This window comes from Gigantopelta aegis, chromosome 10, assembly GCF_016097555.1.
Source record: "Gigantopelta aegis isolate Gae_Host chromosome 10, Gae_host_genome, whole genome shotgun sequence".
In the NCBI taxonomy this organism is placed as follows: domain Eukaryota; kingdom Metazoa; phylum Mollusca; class Gastropoda; order Neomphalida; family Peltospiridae; genus Gigantopelta; species Gigantopelta aegis.
In genome coordinates, this window is record NC_054708.1 from 20731400 (window position 1) to 20746599 (window position 15200).

General features: G+C 36.8%; 1 protein-coding gene across 1 annotated transcript; it reads left to right on the forward strand.

The window, feature by feature from the left end:
* The first annotated feature begins 78 nt into the window (after nt 1-78).
* LOC121384277 (syntaxin-18-like) lies at nt 79-12842 on the forward strand. The gene is made up of 10 exons (XM_041514594.1): nt 79-247; nt 2562-2629; nt 2906-3099; nt 4179-4245; nt 5067-5164; nt 6078-6163; nt 8551-8609; nt 10054-10123; nt 10916-10996; nt 11834-12842. Exons 1-10 carry the CDS (start codon nt 104-106, stop codon nt 11927-11929), a joined length of 963 nt encoding a protein of 320 aa, XP_041370528.1. The 5' UTR covers nt 79-103; the 3' UTR covers nt 11930-12842.
* The last annotated feature ends 2358 nt before the right edge of the window (nt 12843-15200 follow it).

Consider the following 15200-nt stretch of genomic DNA (forward strand, 5'->3'; position numbering starts at 1 on the left):
AGTCATCGAAGGCGCAACTTTATTAAAATAGCAGTTACGTTACTCGCAACTAATATTCGCATTTCACTTCCTGTTTTTCTATGTTCATTTCCCGTATGCTGACATGGATGTTACAAATGTATTCAAGGCTACAGTCAAAGCTGTAAAATCAAGAAATAAGGCGTTGGGAGAAACAGACAATGACAAATCTAGTATACTCAGTACAGCAAGACACAAAGGCGATTTCGAAATGAAAGCAAAAGATGTGGTAGGCTACGTGGAATGACTTTCGTTTTGAAATTATTGTAGAAAACGTAAAGCCTGGAATTAACGTGCAAACGGAATCGGCTCCGTTAAATAATTACCATACAAATTGCATGGCAAAATTAGTAATTAACATTGTACTACAAATATAGTAGACTAGTATAAGTGATTTTAGTCTAAATAGTTAAAGAAAATACATGTCACAGTAGTTTGACCATCTTATGAACTAAATAATTAATAAAACCTAGAGATTTGATAACTTGATAAGTGGATAACATAGTATCACATAGTGCTGACAATGACACAGTCTTCTGGGCATGAGTTCGACCCGTACCCCCCTTTCAATGGTTATGGTAGTTTTAGGGATAGGTTTAGGGTTCGGGTCAAACTCTTTCCATCTTCTGAAACATACGCAAAAGTTTATGTTACAATACTTTAACTAAAGAAAACCATGCTAGCACCACACTTAGTATACTGTGAGATAATAGGCTTTGTCCATCCAGAAAACTAGTAGCAGCAAGGAATTTTTTTTATGCATTTTAGATGATTTTCCCTAAACAGGATCACGGCACAATCATTGATATGCTAGTCTTAATGCTGTTGCATCATGCACTGGCCACATGTTTTCGAAGCTATCATAAAACTTCCTTCATATGAATATGATGTCAGTACAACACCTGCCATGCATAGCCCCCAAACATTTTACGATATCATATATGGGTCCTGGTTTACTTCATACTAAAGACGGGGCAGGATTTAGCTCAGTCATTTGAGCTCTTGCCATGAGGTGCTTGCGTCACAGGATCGAACCACCTCGGTGGATCCATTCAACTGATTATTTTTTTTCCCCGTTCTGACCAGCACACCACAACTGGTTAAAAGCTGTGGTATTTGCTTTCCTGTCTGTGGGAAAGTGCATATATATAAAAGATCTCTTGCTGCATAATGTTAATGGAAAACTGTAGCAGGTTTCCTCTCATGACTACGAGTCAGTACATGTATTACCAAATGTTTGACATTCAATGGTCGATGATTAATTAATCAATGTGCTCTAGTGGCATCATTAAACAAAGCAAACTTTTCATATTAAAAGACAGACAACAATAAAATAGTTCTTGGTATATTATCAAATGCTAGTCAACTTGCCCCAGACTTTCTTTCCAGAGTGTTTGTGTAATAACTCATCTTCACCGGCCTCGGTGGTATCGTGGTTAAGCAATCGGATATAAGGCTGGTAGATACAGGGTTCGCAGCCCAGTACTGGCTCCAATGGGTAGGTGTAAGACCACTACACCTTCTTCTCTCTCGCTAACCACTAACAACTAACACCTAACTCACTGGCCTGGACAGACAGCCCAAATAATTGAGATGTGTGACCAGGACAGCTTTCTTGAACCATAATTGGATATAAGCAGGAAAATAAAGAAAAGAAAGAAAAGAAAGAAACTCATCTTCACCATGAGCAGAATCATGTTGAGCTGACGATCACTATACTGAAACAGTGCTCATAGGCGAGCTGTAATCACGTGAAGTTTCAAATAAAATGTATTACCCGGTACAATGTTTTGTCTCACAACGATAAACCAGTTGAGGTGCACTGGGTGAGATGGAAAAGAAAACAAAATCTAAGAATACGGTGGTTTGATCCTACAATGTAAGCACTTCAGACATACATGTACTCTTCTGACTGAGATGGTGGAGTCAATAACCTTGTTGTTTGTTGTAATAGAAATTAATAATACAGAGAAAAACAATTCTGCTTCTCTGATTAGCACGTTTCTCAAACAGTAGGATACAATTCTTACAAGAAAAGTTAAAGATTGTTTTGTTTAATGACACCACTAGAGCACATTGATTTATTAATCATCTGATCGGTTATTGGATGTCAAACATATTATGGTCATTTTGACACAGTCATAGAGAGGAAACCAGGTACATTTTTCCATTACTAGTAAGGGATCTTTTATATGCACCATCCCACAGACAGGATAGCACATGTGTACCATGGCCTTTGATATACCAGTCATGGTGCACTGGTTGGAACGAGAAATAGCGCAGTGGACCCACTGATGGGGATCGATCCTATACCGACTGTGCATCAAGCGAGCACTATACCACTAGGCTATGTCCTGCCCCTACAAGAAAAGAGGCATAAAGTTTGAAACACATTGACATATTTAGCACCTTGTGTTTCAGAACTGTCTTCCGAGGGTCATGTAAGTTGTTACTAAAGACATATTGAAACATTGTACTAATGAGATATTTTGACATACATGTTTAATCTCTAATCTAGATCTGTGTGTTTTTATTTCCTTCAGATAACCACAGTAACAAAGCTGAGGGATTTTCTTCTCCAGAATCGCAAAGAATATATTAGTGCTGGAAGGTATAACGAACACTTTGTATAGATGTATTTTATATATATGTATGTAATGTGTGTTTTAACAAGTTTTTCTGTCTGATAGTTTTTAAAGTACAGTTGTTAACATAACTTCTTTTATTAGTTATGTTACATTTCTTTTGAAACCAATTTATTCAGTCACTGATGGAATATCCATGGAATAGTCTGTTAAAGTGTTTTTTTGGGGGTGTTTTTTAGGTGTGTGTGTGTGGGGTGTCCATTTCTATTAGTCTGTCTAAGATGTGATATATCTTGTTTTAGTCATTTAATATCGGAAGCGTCACACATGACTGACTCCGAGCGAGACCAGATTGATAACGAGGCCGAGCAGATCATCCGGATGTGTCGAGAAACGATCTCGATGTTCCGCAAGGAGGCCAACGCATCCCGGGTCCATCCACAAGTGAGGGAACATCGCCAGGCGGTGATGGCTCTTATAGAAGCTTACCTCAAAGGTAAACACTTTTAAAACTTTCAAGTCATCTATATTGGCAGATCCAGAGTGGGGGGGGGGGTCTATTTGAAGTGTGTTATTATCCATATTGTTCAACATAACCGAGATAATAATAATCATACAAAGCACTTGTGTAATAACAAGTGTGATGAAGTAATTTTGGGAAGCAACGTCATAATATGACGTTGCTTCTCCAGTCCTAGCTCAGACTGCATTTGAAATATGATGTCAATTCGTCGTCTACTTCTAGTTGTGGCTGAAACATTTTGAGTTGGGTCTTGTTATTCATAAAGAAAACAACAATAATAATATAGATAATAAAGAAATTATTACACTCGTGTGTGAGTCGTACTGATTTTACGAAATCAGGATTCAAGTATTACCCTCACTCTCGCTCAGGCAATACAAAAATCCAGACACTCATTTCGTAAAATCAGTATGACACTCAAGCTTGTATAATCTCTTATTTCTTTTTAATGACTTAATCCACATTATACAACACTAAATGAACACATGTCTTTGAGTATCTTTATTTCAAACTGTTCTGGGGAGCATTCCCGTGAACCCCCCTAAATATCTTTCTCCTTTCGGGAGGCCACTTAAATTTGACTGCGACAAATTCAAACTGCCCTTTATAGAATTTTTGTGACCCCTCTTTACAAAATACGGGAACTTGTCCTGACCTGAGGTACACGGTTTGTCACAGGATCGATCCCCATGGCAATTAAGGAAATGGCCATGGCATAAAAAATGTGCGGTGGGAAAAATAGTCTTCACAGCATTTCTCACAGCAGTTTTGTGGTTAAAGTATAACAGGAGATTAATTTGCCAGTAATACAAACATAAAATGAATGAATTGAAATTCACAAACACTTCAATACATACTGTAGTATTCTGCAAAAAAAAAATTCAGAATGATTTAAAAATGAGGCGACACATTATGCAGACATTTTTGAAAAATTAATACATCATTTTCACCTCTTATGTCACTTTTGTTGTGAACATACTTGCACACAGGCACAAGCTGGAGAAGTCTGAATTTCTTTGATTTTTAAAGAGATCTTTGTTTTATCTTTTCAGTTGTTTGTAAGCTTTACAGTGAACAGAGGGCTGTGCGTGTGAAACGTGTTGTTGACAAAAAACGAATGTAAGACATTTTATATTTTCATCTGTAAAGTATGTATGCACAAAATCAGGGATTTGTTTTACACCCTTTCCACCTGTAGACCTTATGTCCTTTTGATCATTACCCCCGTCCCCATGTAACTACATCGATCTTCCATGCTGAAAAGTACATCTGATACAATTAGGAGCTTGAATTGAATATATTTTACACAATAATTTAAAAAAATTTAATTTGTGCAGTCCTAGTGGTTTAAAGGGTGAGATTTAGCCCAGTCGGTTGATTGCTCGCTTGAGGTGCTTGCTTCCCAGGATTGAACCACCTCGGTGGATCCATTCAGCTGATTGTTTTTTTTTCTCATTCTAACCAGTGTACCACAACTGGACAAAGGCTGTGGTATGTGCTTTCCTGTCTGTAGGAAAGTGCAGATAAAAGATGACTTGCTGCATTAGGAAAAATGTAGCAGGTTTTCTCTGATGACTACAAATCTGAATTACCAAATGTTTGACATCCAATAGCCGATGATCAATTAATCAATGTGCGCCAGTGGTGGTGTTAAAAAAAAACCCTAACAAACTAACTCCTAGTGGTGTGAGGCAAGCAACTTCTCTCGCTTGTATGTGCTCATACAAATTGATTTTAATGTTGGCGAAAAACTACACACCTCATCACACTGATATTAAACTCAAAATTACTGTGAATTTGAAACGGAGCAATTGCTCTCCTATATAATTTCAGGAGAGCAGTTTATTTTTCACTAACAATTTTTGAACCATAAGCAATTCTTTGTATATATGAAAAGGTAACTCGGTGAATATGTGGTGTGCATGTTTTGTTTGTTCCAGATCTCGACTACAGCCTGAGAAGAGGAAAACCCATGTATCAGTCTTACTGAAGTCGGAACAGTCTGTAAAACACCAGGAACAAGACACAAAACAGCCAGGTTCAGTGACTGTCTTTATTGGAATAAAGGGTGGGACATACATGTAGCCCAGTGGTAAAATGCTTGCCTGATGCGCGGTCGGTGTAAGATTGATCCCAGTTAGTGGGCCCATTGGAGTATTTCTTGTTCCAGCCAGTGCATCATGACCGGTTTATCAAAGGCTGTGGTTTTTGCTATCCTCCGTGTGTGATGGTGCGCATAAAAGATCCCTTGCAACTAATTGAAATATTTAGCAAGTTTTCTCTCTAAGACTAAATGTCATAATTATCAAATGTTTGAGATCCAAAAGCCGATGATTATTGAATCAATGTGCTCTAGTGGTGTCATTAAACAAAACAAACTTCATCTTTATTGGAATAAAGTTGTAACTGTTGTACCATTTATAAATTGATATCTCCTGTTTATGATCTGAAGCATTTCACTGTCCATGTGATGTGCGTGCTGGCTAAATTTTATAGTTAATCTTTTAGCTTTATTTATATACATGTATACAATGTAGGTTAATTACATTATTTTATAAACCTGCTTGGAAAAGAAGACCTCAAACCCATTCTTTATTCTTTTCTGTACTTGCCTACTAAAAATCGAACAGTGTAATATGCAAAAACCTCAATATTTATTCAGTATGGAGAGGATAAGATTTTTACACAAATATTTGTATGAGTTGTTTCCCTTGTCATACATATGTATATTATAATTGGTGATTTTTAACACATAACTTATTCAAGATGTTTTACCAGTTCTGTTTATGATTTAAAAAATTGTGAACTTTTATCTAAGAGTGTGTGAAAAACTTAAGCTACAGGTATAACCATCAGTATGTGGGTTTTTTTTTTTTTGTGTTTAATTTAAAATGGTAATTAAAATATATTCAAAATATAATAACAGTACATATTTGGGCTTGTTATTACAGAAAAGCCAGCAAGAAGTGCATTAGATCTCGAACTGAAACCAGACTACTTAGATGAAGAAGACATTTCACCGGAGGAAGCACAGATTGTAATTACTTTTTTAAATTTATAGTTTTGAGTAACACTGGGTGGGGTTTTTGTGTATCAATTGTTAAGTTATGTTTTACAGTGGGTTAATATGGGTTCGTTATTATCATATCAAGAACAAATACCCAAAATAATAAAAGTTAATCCAATAGTTGATTTACATCATGGGCTTTTGTTGTGGATATATCGGTACTTGTAGTGTATAGCCGATGTATTTTTCATGCTGGGGAGTCGTTAAACATTCATTCATTCATAGGCAAGACATAGCCTAGTGGTAAAGTGCTCGCTTGATGCACGGTCGGTTTGGGATCGATTCCCGTCAGTGGGCCCATTGGGCTATTTCTCGCTCCAGCCAGTGCACCACGACTGGTACATCAAAGGCCGTGGTATGTGCTATCCTATCTATGGGAGGGTGCATATAAAAGATCCCTTGCTGCTAATCAAAAAGAGTAGTCCATGAAGTGGCGACAGCGGGTTTCCTCCCTCAATATCTACATGTATGTGGTCCTTAACCATATGTCTGATGCCATATAACCGTAAATAACGTGTTGAGTGCATCGTTAAATAGAACATTTCCTTTCCTTTCATTCATTCATTTGTAGTGAACAAGGCTTAAAATTCATTTTGTGGAATGTGAAGCAATCTCTGCTTCTGACATTTTAATTTGGAAACAATACTGGAAACTGGGAGGCAATTCTTGACCCCTTGTATCATAAATGTTACTCTAATTTTATGTAAATTTAAACTAATAATTTTCTTTATCTCATTTTCACAATATTTAATTTAATATTGGTCATCCTAATGTCAACATTGTTGGCACTAATTTATTAATCTAAATGGTTATTCCGTGCATTTTTTTGTAATTTTCATTTTCATCTTACTTTCGTGCTTATATCCAATTAAGGTTCAAGCACGCTGTCCTGGGAACATACACACCTCATGACTGTCTGTTCAGGACAGTGGATTAGTTATTAGTTGGTTAGTGAGAGAGAAGAGGGTGTAGTGGCCTTACACCTACCCACTGAGCCCTTTAGAACTCGCTCTGGGTTGGAGCCATTGGGATGCAGATGATTCGTCCACTAAAAATTTGTCCACTGTTGAACTCGAGACAGTTCATCCACAACCAAAATTTGTTCTTGGACAATTTGTCTACTATAATTTTTATAGTTAAATTTAGAACTTGGTTGGAACTTGGTAGTGGAATGGAGATAATATTGTTGTTTATTGGTTGGATACTTTGAATGACATCATGTTATGGTATTTTTGACATAAATGACAGAATTTTAGTTTAGTTACTAGCTTTGTTTTCTAAATAGTATGTCAGAATTATAGGTGTAATTGAAGAGCAATTTGAATAACAACATATCAATAAAATACAATAATGGACACAGACAATAACAAGTCGACAGTGCCACTAAAATTTAGTTTGTTTCATATACTGGTAGTTAAGAAATAATATTTTAGATTTATTGGTCTAAATGTTGTAATCAAGTGGACAAATTGTCCGAGGTCGGTGGACGAATTGTATGGTGGACAAATCGTCTGTGGATAAAACGTCTGGGTTCAAGCGAGCCGGTATCGGGCTGTGAACCCTGTACCTACCAGCCTGTAGTCAATGCATTAAGATGATTTAATATCAGAAAGCATACTGTGTATTTATAGTGGAAATTGATTCTCTTTTTTTTTCTTTTTCTTTTTTCTTTTTAAAAAAACGCCACAAACATTTAACACAGAGACAAAGACATTTTTTTTTTTTTTGACATTACAAACATGGATGATGATGATGAGAAGCCACAGTATTTCCATTTCAGTATGGGACTACTTGACAGGGCCGTGCTCCACGCTGCTATCAGGAGAGCTATCTCGGTATCACCCAAGCCATGGATACACAGAACCTGCAGTGCATGTCGGGTAATCATCCCCAATGTGGGGTCATACACTCGGGAGAGACACTCATAATCGCACCCGTGAAGTGGGTGAGACTCGGTGTGTGTAGCCTTACACCTACCCGTTGAGTATAGCGGTGCACTCACTCTGGGTTGGAGCCGGTACTGGCATGAAAAATCCCCCATTACCTCAGGTGGGATACGAACCCAGTACCTACTAGCCTCAAGTCCGATGGCATAACCACTACAGTCCCGTAGCCAGGATTTTGAGAGTGGGGGTCCTTTAAGCTTATGGTGAGGCACGAATGGGGGGGGGGCATATTGAAAAAAAAGGCACCGGTAGGGGGGTTCAACCACCACCCCCCCATTGGCTACGGGCCTGCACTACACCACTGAGGCTGGTGGAAATTGCTTCCTGCTCTCTGTTTGATTTCCAATTCTGTAGGTGTTATATATGATAAATGTGTTTTGCTCATTGGCCTTTAAACTTATTTTCTTTCAGTTTGAGCAAGAAAATCAGTCTCTATATGAAGAAATGAATAGCATGTCTGATGAAGTTCGGTAAGGTTTACCATTTAACACAAATCTTTACTTTGGTATCCAATGTATCTATGTTCGGTCACCAATACTAACTAGTATGATTATGATCATAGAGCTTGGTGCATGTACAGATATTTCCATTCGGTTTCCACGCTAATGCTTATGCACAGCTTCTGTACTCTGACTTCAGTGGACTTGGTTTGAGTTTGGAGTTTTCCTTCTCCTAGGAGAGTTTTCTTAATAGGATTCTGAGACTCTCCAGCCCAGTTTTGATTTTGGAGTTTGCTTCTCCTAGACAGTTGTCTTTTATGACTCACGTCCTCTGTTTGTCCGGTCCATATTAGTCTAGTCTCTACCCTTTGACCAGTCCAGCTTGGGTGACCCTACCAGGAGCTGATGGTCCAGCTGGCATAGCTCTCGGAGGCTAACAATCATACAATCACCGACCCAATCACGTTCCCAGCGGAAGACTTCAAACACTCGTCGCTAACCGCTTTTATTTGTCTCTCACTGCAGTGCAGCCGTCTCCCATTGGCTAGAGATCACTGCCTTCGCAATGCACGTGCGACCGTATAATGCACATAATGAAATGCATTGCAGCCAGTAAAAATAACCCAGACTTTCCACTAGTCTATTTCATTACAGACAATAATAGACTTTCCACTAGTCTGTTACACAAGCTACCTCACCACGTCAAGGAATGGACCATGAGATAGTAACTAGTATAAATGTCTCAACAAATCCAGAAAGATTTTAATGCATAGAATAGTATTTTTGTGCTAGGATGTCAATAAATATTCATTTATTTGTATCTTACCAATCCATCTGGAGAATACTATAGGTTTCATCTCTGGTCTGTCTGTCTGTCCCACATATAGTGTTGTGGATGTTTGTTTCACAATGCCTTGAGATACTGAGCTGCAATTTTGTGTATAGCTTTATCATGTACTGTTACAGATCAAGTTTGACTTTCATGGCGATTTACCCATTTTTGACAGAGTTATGGTCCTTGCCTTTATGAGACATGAAATTTTTTTGAACCTGGTAGGGGACCTGTATTGCTTTAGCAATACTCTCACAATGCTTGTTAATTCAATGTCTGTCCATCCATTTGTTTATCCAGCTGTTATCATTGCAGACCTGTAGTTAAGGATACTTTGTAAAGCATCGCTTTTTGTTATAAAGGTCACCCAATATTATTCAAGGCAGTGTGGCATTATTTCTGATATAGATGTAGCTACCGCGGCACAGGAAAAAAAAAGGGAAAAAGTTCAGACATGAGGATCAAAATTGACATGTGTTGACCAGCAGTATATATTTGCCTTATTTCAGGTGACATCTGTTGTATTGACTGTGCAAGCCAATATTGTAACATACAGTACTTAATTATTGTGTTCCTGTATGGTTCTGTGTAATTGGTGTATACATTTTAAGAATTGTTTGTTGTTTTTTCTCTGTATTTCAGACAGATTGAAGGAAAGGTTATTGAAGTTGCCAAACTGCAAGAAATATTTGCAGAAAAAGTTTTAGAACAGGTAACAAAAAGTCATTTCTTAAATACAGTGAAAATCTTCTAAACTGGACCCTCTGTGAAATGGAATTCTAAAAAAAGCCCAGTTTTTAAATAACAGCAGAGAACAAAACTTATCTAAAACCAGATACATGGTAAAACAGGTCTTTTTACTTGGTTCCATGGGTGTCTGGTTTAGAGGGGTGTCTGTTTTAGAGAGGTGTCACTATATGTACATGTATACCTGTAGATTATTACCTTATAATTACAGTCTCACTTCATACAATGTATGATTGTCTGTTGCCATGTTTCTTAACACAAAATTTGGGAATAACATTATGTTTTGTCATGTTTAAATCAAGACTAATGCATTTTATATAACATATTAATTAACAGCTATATAGCCAAAGGATATCCAAGAATGGTTTGTCATGAAAAGAAGTTAATGTGAATGATCTGTTCTAAATATTATTAATTAAATGAAATATACCACACTTGATATTGCAGGTTTAATTTAATATTAATTAACCGCTATATAGCCAAAGGATATCCAAGAATGGTTTGTCACGAAAAGAAGTTAATGTGAATGATCTGTTCTAAATATTATTAATTAAATGAAATATACCACACTTGATACTGTAGGTTTAATTTAGTAGATTACGAAGTAAAATATAACAATTTTTAAGAAGTTGATGTTTATAAGGCTATAGTGGAAAATCAAAGTTATCAACTCTATACAATTTCATGTTTTTGTCCATGAATGTGTGAGCATTGTGCATCTTTTTTTAGTAGATCACATTTAAAATTCTATTTGCAGGAAATAGATATAGATAGAATAGCAGGCACGACTGTTGGTACAACAGAAAATATAAAAGATGCAAATGAAGATATTAGAGAGGTATGGGTTTGTCGTTTACTTTATTTTACTTGTTTTTTATGTATGATTCTTGGTGATATATTTGTTTTTTAATTAGCAAATTGTGAATGTCTAGAAATCATCAATCTGATAAACCCAGTTGATGTAACTATTATACTCAACGTTCGCTAGGAATATACCAAATATATTTCATGATAAACAATTGGTTGCAGTTGCGGGTAATTTTAACTTAGGTTTCGAGCATGTCTGTCCCGGGTCCCATTTCAGGACAGCCAGAGGCCCGCCCCGGTACAGAAAACAATTGGTACACATCGGATTATTGTGCAACATGTGATCCATGAGACTGTGCGGTTTGGACATTCCATAAATAACCATAGCAATTAGCATAAATCTAATTAGATATGTCATCCATCGAAAACAATAGATGCAGTTACTTTACTAGATAAACGTTTTTCCAAATAACCCAAAACTGAGTAGTGTATTTCACTAACTTTTCAGTAAATATTATATAATAATAAATTTATAATAATAATTTAAAAAATGTTTCATAAAGGTCAAATCTGCACTATATTAAATGGCTTTAAAATTTGAACTGATATAACTGTTTTATAAGACAGGCCTTTGAGAATCATTGTTTTGTTTCGCGCATTGCTCAAGCGAATCTAATTTTGCATAACCTACATGTATTTTTTGTTCGCGTGAAATTTAGATCACCATTTACTTGAATATAACAGGTTATGCAAAAAGGAAATGGGATACATGGATTTATTTCTGCGTAACCAATAAATGGGTCACACAGATTTTCAATTCTTAGAGGCCTGTCAGCTTAAAAGTTAACAAACTGTTTTGTTCTTCCAGGCAATAAAGAAGAAGGCTGAATTCCGAGTGTGGATTTTGTTCTTTATCGTGATGTGCACCTTTTCTCTACTCTTTTTGGACTGGTATAATGGTTGACGAAAAAACTAAAGCCAGACATGATAACGGATAAAGCCTTTGAAATGTTTTGTCATGGTGCTAACATAGATGTATGTTTACAGGGCTGTAACCAGCCTAAAATATCTGTGGTTTATGGGGGGTAACAATAGGGGCACAGTAATATAAATTCCTCTCCAGATAGACAAAATGGGCACTTTGAAATTGAAAAGGGCACTTTTTGTCTCCCCTTTACAAGGTGAAAAGGCAAAATATTGAAATTACTTATCCTGACAGCAGCATAGACGTATGGGCTCCCATTTTTGTAGGGGAGCAGGCTGGCTTTTGCCCAAATGAAACAACAATGCCCGAATCTCCATAACAACATTTATTCGAATTAGCATTGCTGCCAAATAGCTACATGTATATAGGGTTGCAGACAAATCACTACGCATTTTTACATGGATTACAACTAATTTCGAGGATAGAATGATGGAAATACATGGTAAAAAGGTCTTAGGTTAGTTAATTTTGTCCGAATATCTTTATAATGTTTGCCCGAATTTGAGGTTTTTCTCCAGCACTAGGGGACAGTTGCCCCCCCCCCCCCCACCACGTCTCATACGCTTATGGACAGCAGCATTGATGGCATCAAAGTTACTTTTGCATGAAAGTTTGTGTTCAGATCCGTTTCTCACAAACTATAAGTCCTAGATCAATGGAATTTGGTTTACAGTTGCACATATGGGTGTTTAGCACAGTGCAAAACGTTTGTGTTAGGGGAGACAAATAGAATAAATCACTGTTGTGAGATGTAGATATGGCAATTCAAAACCGAGGGACAAAATGTTTTTTTTTGTGAGGGCCGAGGTTTACCGAGGCCTTTACAAAAACATTTTGTCCTGAGGGTTGGATTTGCCGTATCTATACCTCACAACGGTGATTGATTCTTTTTCTTGCCCATTTAATTATTGTAACAAAACATTAATTTTGTAAGCTATGGTTTGTTTATTGTAGATTCATAAACATTTCACCTACAAACTCCTTTAGTCATATGTGGAAAAATATAGTCCACATTATGCAATGACATAAAAATGTAACAACTTGCCAATAAATATAAAGTTGAAAATATTAATTTGTTTAAATATTTTTAAAACAATGATACAACGTTAAATGGCAAAAATAATTCTGAAAACCATGAGTTATGGTGTCAATCATTGTAAAACATTAGTTATGACATCACGGCATATGTAGAAATTGTCTAGCCCTCACGTCAGACAGATTTATCGAGCCCTGGGGTCAGACAGATTTTCCTAGCCCTAGGGTCAGACAGATTTTTCTAGCACCGTGTTAAAGTTGGATAACCCTGTCCAGTGGGCAAGAAATTTGAGTCTTGTTTCATAATTTCTAGGGGACAACATATTAATTAGCTCAGTCTGTGGACACAAAGTTATTTATAATACCTGTGTTGTTGCATGGCTGTTTTAGATAATGAATCCTGGCTTTAGTATTCTTGTCTCATGATTTGTTTAATGTAATGGAAGCCCCATTTTGTGACCCCATAAGGAGGCCTGTAATATTTGCATTATTCTGTTGGTATGTGTGTTTTAAAATGAGATCATACAACAACAGGCCCGTAGCAAATGGAGTGGTCGGTCGACCCCCTCCTCTTGCTGATGACTTTTTTGTTTTTCAATATGCCCCCGGACCCCTGAGGAAGCCTAAATGACCCCCCCCCCCCACACCTCTCAAAATCCTGACTACGGGCCTGTACAAAGCAACCAAATCAATTTGTGGACATGGATCTTAAAACTGGAGTTAAATGTAAACCTCCTTATCTGTGTTGAATCTGGTCGAGATTAGTTCCTCCAGCCTATGGTTAATAACCTGTAGTACAGGTATTTGATTGTAGTTGTGATCAAGTGGGGTCTACATTGATGGGATTGTTTTATTATCACTTGATACTAACAAAATAGTTAAATGCATACATGTAATGAAGACAGACCTCTTGTATTTACTGTATATAAAATCTACACTGTTAACTATTTAATATTTATTAATAAAAATATTACAAAGAATAATATTGTTTTTGTTATTAAATCCCTAACCCGTCGAACTGGAGGAGACTATTATGTTTTGTCTGCATCCTTTTGTCATTCCAGCCAGTGCACCACAATTGGTACATGTATATGAAAGGCTGTGGTATGTGCTATCCTGTCTGGAATAATATAAAAGATCCCTTGCTAAATGTACTAATGAAAAAATGTAGCAGGTTTTCTCCCTAAGACTATATATCAAAATTACCAAATGTTTGACATCCAATAGCCGATGATTAACAAATCAATGTGCTCAAGTGGTGTCATTAAACAAAAACAAATTTTTAAATTTTTTTGGTGTACTTTTGTGTTTAGCTTAATCATGTACTATTTGGTAATTCTAGCATGTAGTGTTCAGAGGAAAGCCACTAGTTTTTGATTAACAGCAAGGGAACGTTTATATGCACTTTCCAATAGACACCCATTGGGTTATTTCTCACTCCAGCCAATGCACCATGACTGGTACATCAAGGCCGTGTTATGTGTTATCCTGTCTTATGGGATGGTGCATATAAAAGATCCTTTGCTGCTAATCGAAAAAGAGTAGCCATGAAGTGGCGACAGCGGGTTTCCTCCCTCAATATCTGTGTGGTTGTTAACCATATGTCAGACGCCATATAACCGTAAATAAAATGTGTTGAGTGCATTGTTAAATAAAACATTCCTTCCTTCTTTCAGTCGTAGGGCACTGATTTATTGGTGCAGATGACATCCCTAGATACATCAATGGTAAATAACCACTTGAAATTGTTCGGGCAATCTGGGTTTATTCTTGGGAGGTGGTAAGGCATTCACTGGGCTTAAAATTTAAAGTGATATAAATGTGTTGTATGCTAAGTTAATTGGGCCACTAAACCAAGACACACCCACAACTACATTGTAGTCTTAATAAACTCTCTTATCTGTTTTCATTATCAGCAGGTAGTAAAATTTCCTTGATACACCATTCAAGACTTGTGACCATATTTTAAAACATTGTTCAACTAAAGACATCGGAAATAGTCTCTGCAGATCTTTATAATGAATAACAATAACTTTTTATGTGACACAGATTTGATATTGTACTCAACATAAATCTGTTCAAATAAAAATATAATATGCTTAGCTATTTGTACACATAGCCTCAAAATGTAATCAAAATGAACAAGGGGGTGGTGTTTAGCTCAGTCGGTTGAGCACTCACTTGAGATGCTCGTGTCGCTGGATCAAACCACCTC